This window comes from Leucopleurus acutus, assembly GCF_964270905.1.
Source record: "Leucopleurus acutus genome assembly, chromosome: 8".
Classification (NCBI taxonomy): domain Eukaryota; kingdom Metazoa; phylum Chordata; class Mammalia; order Artiodactyla; family Delphinidae; genus Leucopleurus; species Leucopleurus acutus.
The window spans coordinates 68,197,141-68,216,654 of record NC_139151.1 but is presented as its reverse complement, the minus strand read 5'-3'; the positions used below and the strand labels follow the sequence as shown (position 1 = coordinate 68,216,654).

The following is a 19,514-nucleotide window of genomic DNA, read 5'->3' as shown; positions in this document are numbered from 1 at the left end:
GAAATTCTGTGGCAAAGTCAGAGGGTGATGGGGCAGTTGAATTGCTTGATAGGGTAGGATGTTAGAGGCATAAGAAGAGCCAGTGCAGGGCACTCGGTCATAGACACGTAGGTATGCAAGTCTGGAAGCAGCTATTACTGTTTAGGTACAGAAGCATTTGAGAGATTCAGAAGCTTGTGGTTCGCAGGCTTTCTGACTGGTGAGTGAGAATGGCGTCGTGCAGTGCCACTCAGACTGAGGTAAAGGGTCCGTTTAAAAATTGTTTAACCTTCACCATCGTGGAATGATACAATTTCCTAATGTAATACAAAACATGAACTGTTAGAAAAATAATCATACTCTCGGATATTGTGGCAGTATCAAATTACTATAAAAGTTTCTGAATGCTTTTAATTTCTGCCTCTCATTGTAGGATGGTAACGAACAGTTTGTGGATGCTCCCAGGCTGCGGTCTCTCTTTCAGTAGCACTAATGTAGTAGGTGAGGGAGCAGGAGATCCAGGTATTTTTCTTGAGTGGCCCATCTGAGTTCTTAGATGGGCTAGTGAGTTCCAGGTTAAGATCACCCAGTAGGAGTCACATGCTAACACTAGCAAAAAGTAGAGACTCTACTTTTATAAACTCCAAGTGGAGTAAACAAGTCAGTAGCCTTGAATAAGATGTTGGCCCCTTTCCCTTCTAATACTTAAAATTACTTGAAGTAAAGGAAAACTGTTTAAACACATAACAGTTAAACTATGAGGATTATTACCTTAAATAGGAGTACTGTTAAAATACGAGAACTTTTACCAATCAGTTCTAAAGCCAGGAGTAGTTAAAGCACACATTCTGAGTTTTATGAAGAATTCAGAGCAATATGAGAAAGTGATAATGATAGATAATGAACGCTATCTCCCGTTACGACATTACGTCGAGTGAAAAGTCTGGAATCGCGTTTTGCTCTGATGATGGCTGGGTAGAAGTACTGCATGTGTATTTTATTGGTCAGGACACTTAGAGTCATAAGTGATAGAAATGCAGCTCAAGCCAGCTTTAGCACAAAGTGGGCATTTCTTGGTTTATGAGGAAGCAGGGGACTGGCGGGGTAAAACACATTCAGTGAAACTACTGCCAGGTTACCATCAGAACTCACTCTCAGGATGGGAACTGGCTAATTGTGGAGGTGGGGGAGAGAAACCCTTCAGTGTAAGAAAGCTTGTGACCAAGCCTGAGGCCAGAAAAGGTAAAACAACAGCAGTGGTTTGAAGCCAGGCTACCCGTGCTTAACCGTTGTACAACTCCTTCCTCGGCCCGACAGAGCGTACTGACAGTATTTCTAAAGCAGGGATGCCATCATTTAAATTTGACATTTTAGTACAGATCTTTTGCTCACAGATTTCAAAAGATTTAAATTGGAAAATTGTCTTCATGCTCACTAGCATTCAGCTGCTATTTATAGTTTGTTACAGTATCTCACTCTTTTTCAAAAGGGACTATTTTCATTCATTCTCCCTGCTTTGGGCAATATGAAAACAAAATGAATTGTCTGTTATGAAAATTAATAGCACCAAAGAGTGCAATGTCTTGTCTTCCGTGACTCTGTGTTGTAATTAGAGATTAAACATTTATATTTAGTCTTATTTGGACAATACTGTCCATTTCTTTAGGATATAAATATTTAACTCGGGGGAAAAAGGACTGCACAGTCCTAGTACAGTTTAATATTTAACTCCTTTAAACTGAAACATGGGCTGTTAGGTCACAGAAGTAATTTGACATTGCGAATTTTTGTCTTGCCGTTTTAGCCATGGACTTGACCTGGACTAAGTTTCTGGAGAATTGTTGTCATGTGAGAATGTGTAATGTATCCTTACTTCCTGGACGAAGTACACAGACCTTGACTATGCCTAAAACACGTTTAATACACAAAGTTCAAATTTAAGAAAGCACAAAATTGCTTAAATTTTTTCAGTTCTGGGTCTGAAGAAGCCCAGGCTTTATTCTTATTTGCTACAACAGATTTCCTTCAAATCATGCATTGGCAAGGTGACAGGTGAGTGACCCCATGTCTGGTGGGGAATATATCGCTGAACTTATTTTCATCTTAAAATGTGGATGTAAATTGGAGTCCAAGTGGTTTGGCATTGATAAAAAAAATATAAACAATTATAGTTCTTTATATGGCAATTTTAAACTGGGTGTCTTATGATCTGTTTACTATCTCAGGTATCTCAAGTCCAAACAAATTTCATTTTTGTAGTAAAAAGTCTTTATTTCCAAAATGATTGGTTAGCCGGAGAAACTATAAACCACCTAACACAAGACTTTGGTAAGAAAGATTTGATGTTTCTTAAAAATTCCCCCTTGCAAACAAAAAAAGAGTTAACACTTATGTAACAAGAAACATGTTACCCATTCTCAGCCATTAACCAGGTGCCTGGTTTTAAGTCTCCAAAATTTGGATTAAAAATGGGACCAAATAAGAACATGAGCTACTAGGGTGGCTTGTCCTTAGAGTTACTTAGGAATTGCCATTATATGGAACTTCGATGATTTTTCATGGGTTGAGAGGAAGGATGCGTCTGGGTAGCTAAGAGTAGTGTTGCAAAAGCGAGCAGATTCTGTATCAGGACTTTTTTTTGTCCAAGTAGAACTTAAACTTCTTATTTCTTTAAATTTTGTGCTTCTTTGTGGGAGGAGATAGCAGTTCACTTAAAGAAAGCAGTTCACTTAAGGATTTAAAAAATAACGTTGGAAACAACTCAAACCTCCAGAGAGCTCAGGAACTGGTAATAGTGGTCCCTCCAGAATGAGGGTGCAAAAGGCATATCCTTTGCTGACTCTGATTGAAATGGAAACAGTTGTTAAAAAGACCCAACCTTCTGAACACTGAATTAGTTTAAAACACAAAAGACAGACCCAATGAGTTTTTTATTGAACAGTCTCTCTTGTGTTAAAAGAAAATAGTACAGATTCAAGGCTATAGCATATATATATGTTGTGTTTGGAATATCCTGATGTGTTTAATGCAGATTCTTAAAGTAGTTGTATTCAAAGCAATGTATGCATCTCATCCATGGTACATATTTGGATTAAGCACGATAAAGAAGGCCTGCAACAGAAATGAAACGGTAATTTTAACAATGAATGAGTAACAACTGCTGACGGACGCAACTCGGTAAAATGACCTTTTACACTAATGCTTGATAGTCAGTCTCCCTGAATTTGGTGTGCTTATGAGTGCTCGGAAGGGGATGGAAAACCATGATCTTTCCCTATGGTTGTGTCAGAGGACCAGACCCCTGGTGTGGAGGGCTGACATAGGTTTGACTTCCCACCAGATTTTACGGCCAAGCTTGATTCTGCAACATTCCTTCCTCCCTAGATTTGTCGTCTTTCTTGGCCTCTGAAACACTTTTTCTAAGAAACCGTCTCAAGTACAGAGATAGTATTTCTGTTGAAGGACTGGCTTGGTGGGCTGCAGACAGATTTAACAAAATGTTTGCATAACTGAAAAAATGTTTTCTTGTTAAAAACTGGTTTGAGAACTTAAAAGTCTGTGTCGGAAGATTTTAAAAACTCAGGTTTGGGACTGCTATAGAGGCTAGTTTTGCTGCCTTGGCCTTGGTTCTAGTCAGGATCTAACATCAGAAGGTTCGTAAGGCTGGCTTCCTAAGAGAATTGTGTCCAAAAAAACCCCAAAAAGAAGGGGAAAATGATTTCTAGACTTAGTACCTTTTACCTCAAGTGTAAGAACTGGTTACCTTATGTTCAAATAAAGCAGCCATCATTTCTTTCCTCTGGGGCATCAAGAACCAATATTAGGGGTTGAGATACATACGCATTTCTCGGTGAAAGAAGAAAAGCCACCCACCATCAGTGCTTCTCTTCATGTCTGCCAGCTGTTTTCCCCAAGAACTGTTGATGACTGAGGAGACTCAACAACGGGCCCTAAAGTTCCACTAAATGAGAAGAGACGAGCAAACAATAGTTTCCTGCAAGAGGGAGCAGGCCAGACGAGAATGAGGGGAATCTGCACTCCACCTGACGGGGACTGTCTCCCCCATGCTGCGCCCCGGCACCAGGCACAGAGTCATCTGCAGGCAGTTGCCTCTCCGTGTGCAGGAGGCCGGGGTCTCTTTCCTGCCACCCAGGTGGGTGCTCCAGAGGGACACGTTTCCATTCAGTACAGGTGGCTGACACTACTCGTGCTGGATGAGGGCTGGCTGAGGATGAGGGAGCACCCCCTCAGTCTGTGCCCACCAAGAAGTGTACAGAAGGATGTCCCTGGCATCCACAAGACTACTGGGCAGACCACACTGCAGAAATGAAAACTAGTGTACACGATTTAAACTGCCTTAAACAAACAAGCAAACAAACAATCCAGCCACTGGTGACTCTGAGGGGTCTAGAGTGCAGCCCTGGGAAACGTGTACCCTTGTTAACACGGGTGGACATGGCATGCTCTGATCTCCTTCTTGTCTTTGCAGCTGGTAAACTGGGAGCTTTTGAACCTTTTCTTGACAGTCATGTAGCGTTCCTGGATCCCGCCTCCACACAGTTTGGTGCATTCTGACCAGGCTGTCCATGGGCGCATCCTGCAGCCTGAAAGCATGCGAAGACCTGGTTAGGCCAGCAGACATGAGGAAAGAACAAGGAAGCTGAACTCTAGTAAACAGCTGTCAAACTTGGTTGGTTGTCTGGGCTTTTCTGCTCTTGTATGTAACGATTTGTTGAATTAAATAATGGCTAGAGTCCTTATTAGGGACTGTTAGCTTATACGTGACAGACTGCAGAAATTGGCCATAAATACTTTGCAGCTCTTCCCCATCGAGGGGCAGAGTCTGCTTCTCCACCTCTTGAATCTGGGCTTGGCTCTATGACTTGCTTTTGGCCAATGGGACATGAGCAAACATGGCTTGAAAAAAGTTGTCGGGAACCTTTCCACCACTATGTAAGCAAGCCTGGCTATCTGCTGGAGAGACCAAGTGGAGAGAGACTCCAGAAACACAGGTGAGGCCAATCTAGACCTTCCAGCCCCAGCTGAGCCACCACCTGACAGTAGCGACTTGTTTGTTTTGGGGTGGCTTGTTAATGCTGCAGCCACTCAAGGAGCAGTTAACCACTCTCTCTTATGCGTTGCTCCCCCAGGTACTTAGCCTCTCAAGTACTAAGTTAACTCAGGTACAATTGATTATTTTTCCTGTGTAAATAGACAAGACTTTCTCAAAGAAAACTTCCCTGACCCCAAGGTTAGATCTTTAAAAACAAAAAACAAACAGTGCTTCCATAGCACTCTATACATTACTCCATTGTAGATCCAATTAATTACATTTATGATTATCCAGTCAATACTACGCTGAGTTTTATGTCATAGTGCCTGCCTGGAACATAGTTGGGCATAATGTTTGTTGACTGGCCAACTGACTGCCATGTGCAATAGACAACATTTTTTTTTTTTTTTTTTTGCGGTACGCGGGCCTCTCACTGTGGCCTCTCCCGTTGCGGAGCACAGGCTCCGGACGCGCAGGCTCAGCGGCCATGGCTCACGGGCCCAGCCGCTCCGCCGCATGTGGGATCTTCCCGGACCGGGGCACGAACCCGTGTCCCCCGCATCGGCAGGAGGACTCTCAACCACTGCGCCACCAGGGAAGCCCTAGACAACATTTTGATATGGGAACAGCTCCCTAGTGGAAAGATAGTGAACTTCAGGTAGCTCCGCATATCTGCACTTCTCTAGTCCTAGATGGAGCTGTAATGTCTTAAGGAAGAGAAGAGAAAAGAAAAAAAAAGGGGGTAATTTGAGCTGCACCTTTAAAAATAGAAACCCATTAACCTTCACTTATATGCGGCACCTTCCTTACCCACTCCAGGGAATCCAAAGACCATCAACTGGCCTGGACCCAAGACTGACCGCGGATCTCCCCAGCTACCATTTCACCATTTTGCTGATGACGTTGCACTCTTGGCTTGGATCAGCTTATTCAGCAGTGAAGCTCTAGGTGGGATCCTTTTTTTTTTTTTTTTTTTTCCTAAAGTCCTGGAACTCCTTCAGTTATGCAGGAGGAGGGGGACACACAATCTCTCTCCTGGGCTACAGAGAAAACTTAACCAGCCTCTGTGCCTCTGTTTTTGCCACCTCCAAACCACTCAGCACAGGCCTGTTAAAGTCACGCTGTTGCTTAAAACCTTCACCTACAGAATCAAGTCATCAGCAGGCCTTTCATGGTCTGGTCCCTACCCTACCTCTCCAGCTTGGTTTCCTGCCCCCCCTCTGCCATACTCTGTGTTCCTTCTGCCTTCCACTTACTACTTGAACATATCTTGCTCTTTGGTATCTCAGTGCCATTGTAATGACTACTCCTGCTGCCTGGGATGCCCTTGTTTTACTGGCAAACTCCTACAAGTTCTTCCAGACCCACTCTGCTTTGACATCTCCCTGAACGCCAGCCTCACACTTGGCAGTACCTGGAAACTGGTCCCCATCGGACTCCTCCCTCAGCTGCTCACTCCTCCGGCTCTCTCGGGCCTCCCTCCAGCGCAGCTTCTGGATGGATGGATTTCGGAGGCATTTCCGGATGCGGCACTTTTTCCGCTGCACAGTCTCCGGGCAGGGTGCACCTCCAAACTGAGGCTCCATTTGGATCATGCGGGTTCGAATCATGTGGCCTTTCCCACATGACTTGTTACATTCCGACCATTGGGACCACTCGGTGAGCTCACAGTCAATGGCTGGCAAGACACAGATGGGCGTGAGTATATCGCATGTCTGAAACAAGATACGGTCACTTATACTCTCCTTTGAACATCTCAACACAAGCCTATGGGAAATGCAAAGCAGGTGCTGTTACCCCATTTTACAGAAGAAGAAACTGAGGCTCCAAGAGGCAGACTGACTTTATCCAGCCCACACGCGTTGGTAAGCAGTAGTTGCAGGATTGGTAAGCAGTAGATGCAGATCAAAACCCACATGCTATGCCCTCTTTATGATTTGAGGAGGCTTTTGGGGGGACCTTGAAGATTAGTTCAAAGCCTCTTGCCTTGCTCTCTAAGCTTCTAGAATATTGTCAAATTAGCCTCAAGTGGCACAGACTAGCTTCCCACAGCCAAGGACCCTGATTTTCTGAGGGAAGGCACAGTTCTCTGGTGCCATGTTCCAGAGCTGCCCCCGTGGACTAATACTAAGGACATTGTGACTTCTGCAGTAAGACCCAGGCAGTGTTTCTTGTTCTCGATATCATCCTGGGTCTTATATATGGCAGTCTGCAAAAAACACAGGAGTCAGAAATAGGAAATTCAGTAGAGAAGAGGGGCAGTAGCAAGTGGTGTCATGGTTTATCATGGTAAGAGATCCAGCAGAGTCTTCTCATTAAGCCAGCATCTCACAAATGTGGACGAAAGATAACCCATTAGAGTGATTCTCAGGATGCTTCCTAGGGAGGCAAATGATTTTCAAACTCTGCTTCCCTTGCAAAGTGAGGGCCCGGCTGGATGGATCTAGGAAAAACTCATTTTGTTCATGGTCTTAGGCCTTTTCTCCCTGTGGGAGCTCAGGCAGCTTTCCCATCTGCAGCATGGGGATAATGTTATTTTTCTCATTAGGTTGTGAGAATTAAGTAATGCTCTCAGCCCAGTTTCTGGCCCACAGTAAGTGTTCTTTTTCTTCTCCCATCATTCACTGGACCCTGTGGATACAGAGTTTTGTTTAAGTCAGTAACAGTGTCTCAGAACATTCTGGAGCCCCAGCTCTGGTGAGCTGTGTTGAACACGGGGTAGATCTTAGTAAAAGCCCAAGGCTTTGTTTAGTTTGATGGTCTGGGTCATCTCCACACGTGACTTTGGCTAAAACAGCTCAGGAACTGTAATATGTAACATTGGTGGAGGTCTGCACTTCCCAAGTCCAGTGCTTGGCACTTTGTACCAATTATGTGGTTTAATTCTCAGAGCAACCTAGGAAGTTTTTCTCACTCTTTTACAGATGAGGGACAGGGATGCTAAGTAGTGTGCTGAAGTTTATGCAGCCAGTAAGGGACAGAGCTAGGACCTGTCCCCAGGCACGCAGCCTGAGTAAGGGGAGGAAGCACAGAAGGCTGCAAGTGCATTTCAGAGAAAGCCCGAAAACAGGTCTTAGCAAGTGTGTCTGACTTTCCACCACCTGAAAGGGAAGCTCTCATGGAAGACTAGCCAGAAAAATGCGCTCTCTCCTTGGAAATTAGTCCCCAGATAATAAACTCACCCTCATCTCCTCTCAAATCTCTGTGAGATTTGAGAGGAGATGAGGGTGGGCATGGAGCTTTTGAGCTTGTTGACTTGCTGGCCTGTCTTCTTATCAAGGCTGCAGAGGTACAGGAGTCACTGGTTTAAAGTCTACCCTTTGGTCATGGGTAAATAAACTGGTCACAGGGAGGAGGAATAGAATTAAAAAGCTTGGAAAACCCCATGGCCAGACAAGCCTCTAACTTGGAGGGGTGGAGAACTATGAAATACATTTTATCGAACCTGTACTGTTTTCCATCTAAGCCTCCTGTTTTGACTTCACAGCCATTTACAATTTGGGTGTTTTGTAGATGGTTAGTGGGATCCCCTTTTACTACTAAGAATATTGAGAGTTTAAATAACTTTGCTAACACAGAGATGCAGGGCCCAGCAAACAGTCATAACTGTACGAGCTAGCACAGGGCTGGTTAGCAGGAGGAGAGGAGGGGAGAGGTGGCTTCCAGGAGCTCCAGGACTTACGGCACTCGGGCAGCATGCACTTTTCCACTTGCTCCAGCGCCTCATTACAGTCCCCAAGTTCAGCTAGAGACTTGAGCATCCGCTGGCGGGTCCGCATGCCCTTCCCACAGGTCACGCTGCAGTCGCTCCACTCGGACCACGGGGACAGCAAGCAGGGGATGGTGTCTAGACCAAGAGCCAGGTTTGCCACTGAGAACAGGCTCCCTTTGCTTTCTTTGATCTGGTGCCCTGTACCCTTTGTCCCCCACTCAAGCCCCTTGAGTAAAGTGAAATTGACCAATGGGATCAGCTAACCGAAGTGACCCCCGGAACCAGGAGTGGCTCCACAGGCCACTAACTGCTGCTCTTGTCACTTTCCTGCATCTCCTCTGATCCAGCTGGTGCTCATGATGTGGCATCAGATGTGGCTCAGTAATAGGAATACACAAGTCCCACCTGAAACACCCGTGAGGGTCTGAGTAGGATCTCACTAGAGACAGAAACATCCCACGTGCCCCAAGAACCATGCACTAAAAGATAGGCTCAATGATGTGTTTTTGGACACTTTGGTGCTGAAATCGCTAGGATGTGTATGTACTTGGCTGTGTGTGTACATCTGTGTAGTGATGTGTGGGCCTGTGTGCATCTGTGCGTAGAGGAGGGGTTGTAATGCTTTATGAGGCCACAGGCAAGTCCCCACATAGAACAAGAATGAGGGGGTCTGTGATGACTTGAGGAATGCATAACCTGCCTACATGTATTCCCCCCCCCCCCAAAAAAAAGATAACTATGGGGCCCTATAAAACACAGCTACAAGTGAATTCTATCCAGAGGCCACCAGTTTGCCACCCCAGCATTGCTCAGAATGCCTCTCAAAGGAGGCCACTCTCTGGGTCTGGATGATGTCCTCACACCTATAGCTCTCGCTCCTAGAAGTGCCCTGCAAGGATGGGGGGGGGGGTCCATATTTCCTCTTGCACCTGCCCAGCCTTGACAGTGGTCATAGTAAGGGCTGCTGTAGTCCTCTGTCCCCTCTCCCACGCCCACTCACGGCACTCGGGCATCATGCACTTCTCTGCCTGAGACGTCTCAGCCTTGCACATGGAGCCGTCCGCCGGGCTCATCTTGACCATGCGGTGCCGCTTCTTCATGCCCATCCCGCAGGTGGCGCTGCACTCGTCCCACTCGCCCCACTCGGTCACCAGGCAGCTGCTGGGAGCTGGGAAGTCCGGCGGTGTTTAGCGTCGCCTTGGCAGCCTCGGGAGCCCCGCGCCCGCCCCTCCCGCCCGGCAGCCCACTCACAGCACTCCTCGTTGACCGTACACTTCTCCGTCTCCTCAGTGGGCAGTGTGCACACGGAGCCGTCCTCCGGGAACTGCTTCACGTACCTCTCCCGGGACCGCATGCCAGTGCCGCAGGAGATGCTGCAGGGCGACCAGGTGATCCACTCGGACATGGTGCAGGTGGAGCCGTCTGCAACACAGGAGCAGATACTGCAGACCGGGCGCCACGACGCCGGGATCCGCACGACCAACCGAACTCCCCAAAGGCGGGCGTCAAGAAGGCCAGCTGGCATTCAGGGGCAGTTAGGCAGTTGAGGATGGAAGTCGACATGAAAGGCACACATCTTTAAACTAGGAATTGTTCTTTAAAGGAAGTGCTTTTTTCCAGGTGCACGGAGCACTCGTGATTACTCCTTGTCTCATGACGACACATTTGAAAGATGGTTGGATGGATAGGAGTGTGTGTGTATGTGTGTTTGCCTGTTCTAAAGAAGAAGAGGGAAATGAAGTCATCCATCCACCCATCCATTTACTCACGTCAGTAAATCTTTACTGACTGCTTAGTGGTATGTACTGAGGTTAAAGAGATGTGTAAGATATGGATTTTGATCTACTCCAGAACGAGAGATGGGCACATAGACTGCAAAACAGACATAAGCCCAGTGGATTGGAATGGGGATGCTCCTTGGAGTTCTGGGTGAGATTTCACAGAAGAGGGCACATCTGAGTGCACTTTTGTTGGGTAGAGAATATCTGTATTTAAGGTGAAGGGAACAGCTCCTGCAATAACCTGTACCGAGTGTATTGTGTGTGGCACTGGGAGATGAGGCTAGAAAGAAGGACTGAAGTCAGAGTGTGAAGCCTCCTGCACATGTCCGCAGGCTGTCACGTGCACATGGGTGATGCCTACACATTGTTATTGAACCTATGGACAGTGTTGCTAGACAGTGCTTGCTGGCGGTGCAGTAATAAAGATGGCTGGAACCCACATTAGACACAGGGAAATTCTGACACGTCCTACAATGTGGATGAACCTGAGGACATTATGCTGAGTGAAATAAGCCAGTCACAAAAAGACAAATACTGTATGATTCCACTTATATGAGATACCTAGAATGGTCAGTTCTTAGAAAGTAGAACGGTGGTTGCCAGGGGTTGGGGGAATGGAGAGTTAGTGGTTAATGGGTCTACAGTTTGTTTTGCGAGATGAAAGGAGTTCTGGAGATAGAGGGTGGTGATGGTTGCGTGTGTGTGTGTGTGTGTGTGTGTGTGTGTGTGTGTGCACAATACCACTGAACTGTACAATTAAAAATAGTTAAGTTGGTAAACTTGATGCTGTGTACCACCAAAACTACACCACCAGGCAGAGCCCAACATGTTTCAGAATTGTCATTACCTCCTGGGAGCCACCTGAATTCCACCCCTGTAGAGGGGGTGGTTAAGGATCTCATCTCCCACTGCAGGCCACAGACAGCCCACCCATCTGCCTCCCCTCAGCCCCAAGAAAGAGAAAGCCTCCAGCGTTGTCAGTCCTGTCACAACTTCCTGCCTGCCTGTTCGTAGGAATGGCCTGTGCATGCAGGGTTCACTCCTTTCTGAAGTGCCTTATCATGGGCACAAACAGCAATAAACCACTGTGGAGTGCAGCCAGGAGAGGTATTTAAGACTGTGCCCCAGGGAGAGCCAGAGAGTCAAGGACCTGCAGTGGTGGTGAGCTTTCTTCAGGTATCCGCAGCTTGGAAGTGGTTTTCTTCCTGCCATAAACCAGCCCAGCCTATACATCCCTTCCTATTGCCTTGTTACACCTCTGAGACAGTTAAGATCAGAGCACAGAGTATAGAGCCGTTCAGTCAGAGAGAGGAAGTGTACCCTGGAAAGTAGGCAGCTGGCCTTTGCACAGCAATCAGAGTAGTGCCGTGCTGAAGCCTGAGCCATCATGACATGGGTGGTTCAAGCTTATAGTTCAAGCCTGACCTTTGACCAGTTACAGAATTGCTGCAGTCAGTCCAAAGGTCCTGACGCAAGGAACTGAGGGCTCTGACCCAGGCTGAGCTAGGACATGCACGGGGGTCCATGAATGACACAGAATTAGGGCAATGATTTAGATTCAATCTTGGCCAAGCTGTTCACCTGCTTCTTAAAAAGAGGTTGAAGTTAAGGCCCAGAAGCAGGCAGCTTGCCATCTGTTGTTTGTCATAAGTAAGATGTGTGCTAGCTCTTCAGTAACTTGTGTCTGTTTTCTTCCATGGCTGGGGGGTATGGGGGGGGGTCAGTTAAACTCAAGAATTCTTTTGATGTCATAAGACATGTCTGTGTTCACAGCCCTCAAGATACTGTTGGACATGGGAGCCTGCCCTTGGTGGTTCCCACTGACAAATACAGTCAGGGTCCTAGTGCCCCACTGGGGGGGTGCTACCTGACCAGGTATGAGAGGCTGGCACGGCCAGGCAGGACCCTCCCTTCCTGAGCCTGGGTGTCTCGTCACCTTCATCGCTGCAGCCCGGGCCCGTGCAGGGCTGGAAGTCCTGGGTGTCGGGACAGGGGACACTGAGGTCCAGCTGCGCCTTCAGCATGCGCTGCCGCATCCTCTTGCCTTTGTCGCAGGTGGAAGAGCTGCAGGCGGACCACGGGGACCAGTTGGAGTAGATGCAGGTTTCGGGGGTGTCATCTGGAAAGAGTATGTGACATGGTTTTCCTGGGAGCCTGCGGAAGCTGTGACTGGCCCTCTCTCCCCAGATGAGCTCACGCGGGGACAAGAAAATCCCCACTGTCTGCCCAGCCTCCGGGAGCCTGGGTACTCCGGGGATGCAAGCAGCCATTCACTTGCCTTTCAAAATTATAGTTTGGGCATTCCAGTAATAAAAATCTAAGTAACTTAATAATAAGGAAAGATTCTCTTACTGTCCCTTCCCCTCAACACATGAACACAAACGATGGAAGACATTGTTTCCACACAGGTGTAGGCAAATCTCAGGCAATTTGGGGGAAACACAAGTTTTTTCGTGTGGTGTTGCTCATCTTCCCAGTGAGCCAGACAGTGTCATGATGAGAATAAGGGTGGCCATTGTTCACTGAGCACTTATCATGCGGCAGCATCATTCTAAGAACCGTATTTGTCTTATCCCATTAGCTCCTTACCACAGCTCTCTACAAGGCGGGTTCTTCTATTATCCCCATTTTACAGTTGAGGAAACTGGTAGAAAGGTGGGCCTCTTGCCCAGGGCCACAGGAGGAGAGCCCAGCTTGTCTGGCTCCAGACCCTATGAGAGAACTTGAGCTGAAGCCAGGGCTCTGCCACTGCCTCCTGACTGTAGGGTCTGGGCTCACTTTCCTTGCTGGGGAAGTGGATGGACCCACTCCTGCCTCACAGGATAGTGTGAGAATCAAAGCAGAGAGTCATCTGCTGCAAATGCCATTTGCCTGATACTAGTGTCATACCTTCACCAATTCCCTTAGACTTTGTGCCTAGCCTTGGCCTTGTTTTGAATTATATTTCAAGCAGAAATCCGCAAAGAAGGGATTACCAAATCAAAGGATATATTTGTGGCTTTTAAAACATGTTAGCAAATTGCTTTCCCAAAAGGTAGTTTATGTTTAGTTCCCAATTTATGTTGCCACCTGCAACAAAGGAAGATGACTTACCTTCATCTTTCTCTTCTGGAGCCAGGTCTGCTACAATATCGTCAACATTGTCAGGTACAATATTGCACTGTTCCCCCTGCAAAAGGAATTTTACTTGGAGGGCTCACATTAAAGAACGGAATGTGTGGGGGAAAGATGAAAGAGGATATAAAATCAAATGCCCACCCTGTATACAAATCCTAGGCCATGGCGGAGTTCTGGCTCACTTTTACAACCTGACCGGTAAAAGAAATGGCAGTAAAGCCACAACTTCCCACTTCCTGACCCATGACAGACATTAGCAATTGATTATGGCATTCATGATGAAGCCTAGTTACCTGGAGCAAATCATTTGGTTGAGCGTCAAACTATACCACCATGTTCATTTTGCTCATTTATATCTTATGAATAATTTGCATTCTAGAAACTCTGGTAGGCCCAGGAATTCCACATCCTGAATATGCCAGGGACCGCATGATTCAAGAGCTGAAAGGGGTCTGGTCTCCTGATGGGAAGGGTCTGTGCCAGGGTGAGCTCTAACCCAGTACCTTCCGAGCGATTCTCTCAATGACAACTCTGGCTACTTGAGTGATGGACCCGCCCTCGGGATCGTAAAAAGGACTCTGAGGATGGTCCAGGCTGGTCAGGGGTCGGATTTTCTCCTGGGGAATTGTGGGCTTGTTGGGTGACTGCAGTGGAGAAAACACAGATACAGAGAGTGGGAAATAAAGCTGGTTAAAAACCACAAAGATTTGATATATGATCAGAACAAAAACCTTGAAAGGAATTTAACAAGTATAACTGCTATTTATATTTACAGAATTTTATTCATGCCATGTGTTGTGCATGAACATTTGTAGATCTATACTTTCAAATTCTCCCATGTACACAGTAGGATTATGCCCAGATGAAGATGCCGAGTTTTAGAGAGCCATTTCCAGCTAGGAAACTGCTGAACCAGGTTGGTCTGAATCCAGAGTTCTTCCCACTAGACCAGGAGTTGGCAAACTTGTCTGAGGAGGGTCAGATGGTAAATATTTTAGTCTTTGTGGGCCAACAGTGTCTGTTGCAACGACTCAACTCAGTTGTAGTGAGAAAGCAGCCCCTGACAACATGCGGTCGAATGCGTGAGGCTGGGTTAGAAAACTCCAGGTTGCCCCCAAACCATAGTTTACCAACGTCTGTTCTAGATTGTTCTACCACTGGTTTTCTGATGATTCCAGATTTCGATGCAGTTGCTGTGCCGACCATACCTGGAAAATATTGATATTCACAGGAGACTCCAAACTTCTTAGCCTGGCCATCCGGAAACCTTCGGAATCTGGCCCAGCTTAACACCCGTCAACTTCCTGCAGTTCCCCATTCTCTCTCTCTCTCTCTTTCTTTTTGCCTCCATGCCTTTTGCCTGCTGTTCCTTAATGCTTATCTCTGAACTGCTCTTCAGCAGAGTCCCTTCCTGTGCTCTCCTGACCAGCTGCATGGACACTTCCCGGAGCCCGAGTCACACAGCATGTGAGTATGTGATGATGGGACCATGCTGGGCTCCCCTACCAGACTGTGAGTTCATCTGGTACAGAGCCTGGGCCAGACTCACCTCCATGGCCAGGGCATCCAGAACAGGGCCAGACAAGGAGCAGACGCTCGGGAAGGTTTGTCACTCACCACTCCAGGCGCACACGTACCTCGTAGGTCACCCCACTGTCAGTGCCAGCGTCCCAGGGAATCAGGTCCTGCACCACTTTCTGGACCCAGCCGCACTCTTTGGTGCACAGATCCTCTGCGGACAGGCCCACGTTCCAGTCGGGACTGGGGCCCATCATGGTCAGGAAGGACATTAAGTGGCGTGTCCTGTCCACTGAAAATTCAGCCGAGGGTGCTGCTCTCCTGGAAACCAAATACAGAGACCTTTACCTTCAGGGCCCTGGGGGTGCATGCTCTGAGGGACATTTGGCCAGACGATGGCCAAAGGATGAGAGGGAGAGAAAGAAGGGGGATTCTCCCACTCGTCTCTGCCTTTGGCTATTACTGGTTTCTCTCTCCAAGCCCATCCATTGGCCACACGTGGAAAGAAACCATATGCTACCACACTATCCTTTTTTTTTTTGTGGTACGCGGGCCTCCCACTGTTGTGGCCTCTCCCGTTGCGGAGCACAGGCTCCAGACGCGCAGGCTCAGCGGCCATGGCCCACGGGCCCAGCCGCTCCACGGCATGTGGGATCTTCCCGGACCGGGGCACGAACCCGTGTCCCCTGCATCGGCAGGCGGACTCTCAACCACTGCACCACCAGGGAAGCCCACGCTATCCATTTTTAATGTGTCTTCAGCACTTACTATTATTTTGTGTTTTCTTAGTTATTTGTTTAGCTGTTTACTGACTCTCATTTCTCACTGGAGCGTAAGCTCTGGGAAAGCAGGGATTCTGTTTGCCTTCTTCATGGCTTTATTTCCAGTGCCTGACACATCGTAGATGCTAAGCCAATGTTTCTGAATAAGCGAATGAACAAATACTACGGGCTACGTGTACGCCCAGCCGTATTGGAAGTGAGGTGAATTTGACAAAAACTGCTTAATGATGCCCCAAGCCTTATACATTTTCCCAGATGCCTCAGAGCAGACCTGGGGTAAGGATTATTGACTCCAATTTATGGATGATGACACTGAGGCTCAGAAGGGTTATGTGATGTAACTTGTCTAGAGTCACAAAGTGAAGTGGCAGAACGGAGACCACAACCGAAGTCCATCTTAAATTCAAGGTCCAAGTTCTTTTCGTCAGCAGTTTCTAAGTCCCCACCACCCCCAGCCCCACGTCACTCTCTAGAGCAACACTGTGCCATCAGAGGGATTATCTGCCCAGCCTGCTGCCTCCTGTGCCCCCGGAGGCTGCTCAGAGCAAGGCCCCGCCCTGGCAGCAGAGCTCACCCATCGCCTCACAGCTGGTTCCTTGGCCGTTTCCTCCAGTAGGTGAGCAGGGACCCAGCTGTAGAGCCAGACACCTTTGGCTGACGGCCCCCAAGCTGTGAGAGGCAGTTCTTCAACCTCTGTGTCCTCGTGTTGCTAAGACAAGGTCCTAGGAGTGGCCAGAGCTGCATGGGATCAGCGGCGGCAGCCCACTGAGAGGCGTGGTGGGAGAGCTACAGTCAGCCACACCTGGTGGCATACCTGCGTTATTTTATTTTCTCTTCATGATACTCCTGTGGGGGTTAGAATTATCATCTCATTTTGTAAAGGAGAAAGGAAAGCGTATACAAGTTAATAAACTTTGAGACGCAGCTGGTGAGGCTGAGGCATGAAGACGGCTCTGCCTGACTCTGCCGATCATGGGGAATCCTTAGCTGGGGACCAACGCGTCTGTTCAGTCCGATTGGCAGTTGTTTGGGAGTCTGTGTGCCTGTCTGTTGGGACCAGCTGCTTCTGGCTGCCCTCATCTGTCCCCAGAAAGCGATGACTCCAGGCTTGCTTGGGCCCTGTGGAACTGGGCCCCTTGGGCAGGCCGGATGGGATCGGGCAACAAGCAGAGAAGGCGGGAAGCCTGGGTGTGCATCATCCCATACCACCTCTTAGAGCTGCCTATCCTCGGACAAATGACTAAACCTTTCTGTGCCTCAGTATCCAAATCTACAGAATGGGGATCCCCATAATTTCTACCCCAAAGGGTTATTGTTAGCATTTAATGACAGAGCTCGCATCCAGTACTTAGCTCAGTCTGGCACCTGACCAATTATTCTACAGTAAGTCCCCTACATATGAACCTTTAAGTTGCGAACTTTTAAAGATGCGAATGTGCATTCCATCAGCGTCAGGCGTGAGTGAAACTGCAGCTCGCCCCCCCGTCTTCTATTGCTGACGATCCTTCAGCTCTGCCATCTCCCACCTCCTCTCCCTCCTCCAGGCAGTAACTCTCCTTGCCTGTTCACTTGATGCCAGTCCCTGTATGCCAGCTGTTGTACTGTACTACTGTACTTTTCAAGGTACTGTACTATAAGATTAAAAATGTTTTCTTTATTTTTTGTTTTTTATGTATTATTTGTCTGAAAACTATTATAAACCTATTACAGTACAGTACTGTATAGCCGATTGTGTTAGTTGGGTACCTAGGCTAACTTTGTTGGACTTATGAACAAATTGGACTTTAGAACGCAGGAACGGAACTCATTCGTATGTAGGGGACTTACTGTATTACTGTTACTGAGTAAAGCAGCACTGAAGGGTCATATGGAGATCAGAAAAGAGAGGCAAGGGGAGGGAGGCCTTCCTGAATGCACCTCTCACTTCAGCCTGATGCCAGTGTAGGTTCTGGAACCTGAGTGGAGGAAGAGCCCGGCCTGAACCTGGCTTTGGCATCAGGACCCACGTGCACGTGCATCGGCTGGGAAGGCTCTCCTTCAGTGGCCTTCGAAGTGTGGTCCTTGGACCAGAAACATCGGCGTCCTCTGAGAACTTGTTGGAAATGCAAATTATTGGGCCTCACCCCAGATTTACTTACAGACTGGGGGTAGGACCCAGCATTTTGTTTTAATAATCCCTCCAGGTGATTCTAATGTGCCTCAAATTTGAGAATCACTGGTCTACTCATCTTCCAAGCCTCAGGTCATGAGTCACCTCATCCAGGAGCCTTTCTGATCCCCTGCACTGAGACCAGTGCCTTTGGTCTGTATTTCCACACACTCTGTGTAGGTCTCTGAGCTGTACCCTTTGATTGTAATCTCTTCCTCACCGTTTGGTCTCCCCCGCTAGACTAGGAGCCCTTTGAGGGCAAAAACCTGTTTCACAGCCATATCCCAATACCAGGTTTCCAGTGAGCCAGCTGAACAAGTAAGATGTAGGATGACTTGAGCTCCACTACTTACTAGATCTTGGGCAAGTAACTCTCACTCATCCTCTTCCAGTCTCAGTTTCTTCATCTGACATTATCCACCTGCCGTGTTGCTGTGAGGCTCAGATGATATGTTAGGAGGCCTTTATAAACTGCTAAAGTCCCACACTTACATAGTCTGCTATTTAGTTAGGTACAAATTGGGGGATTTCATTTCCTTTTCCCATGCATGCATTTTCTGGCATGTAGGTCATTGCTTTTAGCAGCTTCTTTAAAGACCCGGCTTCTACAACAATTGCAGTCTGGGGAGCTGCGGCATTGCTCACCTAGGGATTAACAGGACACCGTCTGGGGTCTGCCTTCCAGTAACTGCCTGGCAGAGAGCACGGGCGTGTGGGCAGAGCGGGGCTGCTTGGCTCGGGACCCCTCGGGAGTCCAGCAGTGCCTTGGAGGAAGGCTTCTCTTCCGTTGCCATAGAGACCAACCACTACACCTGTTACCTGCCCATCTCCCTGAGCATATGGTTGTGGGTCTGGTGGTCTTTCATATCCTGTACCCCATGGATGAAGCTATTCATCATGACAACCTAAGAGGACAAAACCAGCTCTACTTGGGAATCCACAGCTGGAGAAACGAAACCAACCCCCATCCAACACACCACCCTGCTACTCTGCCCAGCTGAAGGATGTAACCATCTGAGAACCTCCTGTGTTTTACAAGGCTTATACAAATCATTCTCTGCTAATGCATTTTGGCCAAATCTGTAACCTGAGTGAGGTATCCCCCAGACCTTGGTAGTGTTTCAAGGGGTAGAAAATTTGGGGCAACTGATCCCTGCACAAAACGCCTGACCTTAGGTTGGGTGATATGGTAAATTCGGCTGTAAAAGCCTGGGAACGATTTTATAACATGTTCAGTTACGTGCTGCTCTTCTCTCGTACCCTTGACTGGAAAATTCATCCTCAGGCCCCCCAGCTTCAGGGGAGGAAATGTTTCCTGCCCTCACCTCAAATTGCTTCGGACCCCTGGTGTACCTTCCCAGAGCATGTGGAACTCACTCTTTCCTTGGAGTTCCTTGTTTAATTTCCATCTTCCCTGTTAGTT

At 47.7% G+C, this 19,514-nt stretch overlaps 1 protein-coding gene across 1 annotated transcript in view; it reads right to left on the bottom strand.

Annotated features, from left to right (window-relative positions):
• Positions 1 to 4,263: 4,263 nt before the first annotated feature.
• Positions 4,264 to 19,514, bottom strand: part of SPON1 (spondin 1) — a gene marked incomplete at its 5' end in the record, with an annotated part of 272,548 nt that continues 257,297 nt past the window's right edge. The window contains 9 exons of the mRNA XM_082845249.1: positions 4,264 to 4,583; positions 6,447 to 6,710; positions 8,715 to 8,879; positions 9,745 to 9,912; positions 9,996 to 10,166; positions 12,462 to 12,644; positions 13,619 to 13,694; positions 14,146 to 14,286; positions 15,280 to 15,481. Of these exons, the coding sequence (XP_082701375.1) occupies positions 4,420 to 4,583; positions 6,447 to 6,710; positions 8,715 to 8,879; positions 9,745 to 9,912; positions 9,996 to 10,166; positions 12,462 to 12,644; positions 13,619 to 13,694; positions 14,146 to 14,286; positions 15,280 to 15,481 (1,534 nt within the window). The 3' untranslated portion in view covers positions 4,264 to 4,419. The remainder of the gene's footprint in view (positions 4,584 to 6,446; positions 6,711 to 8,714; positions 8,880 to 9,744; positions 9,913 to 9,995; positions 10,167 to 12,461; positions 12,645 to 13,618; positions 13,695 to 14,145; positions 14,287 to 15,279; positions 15,482 to 19,514) is intronic.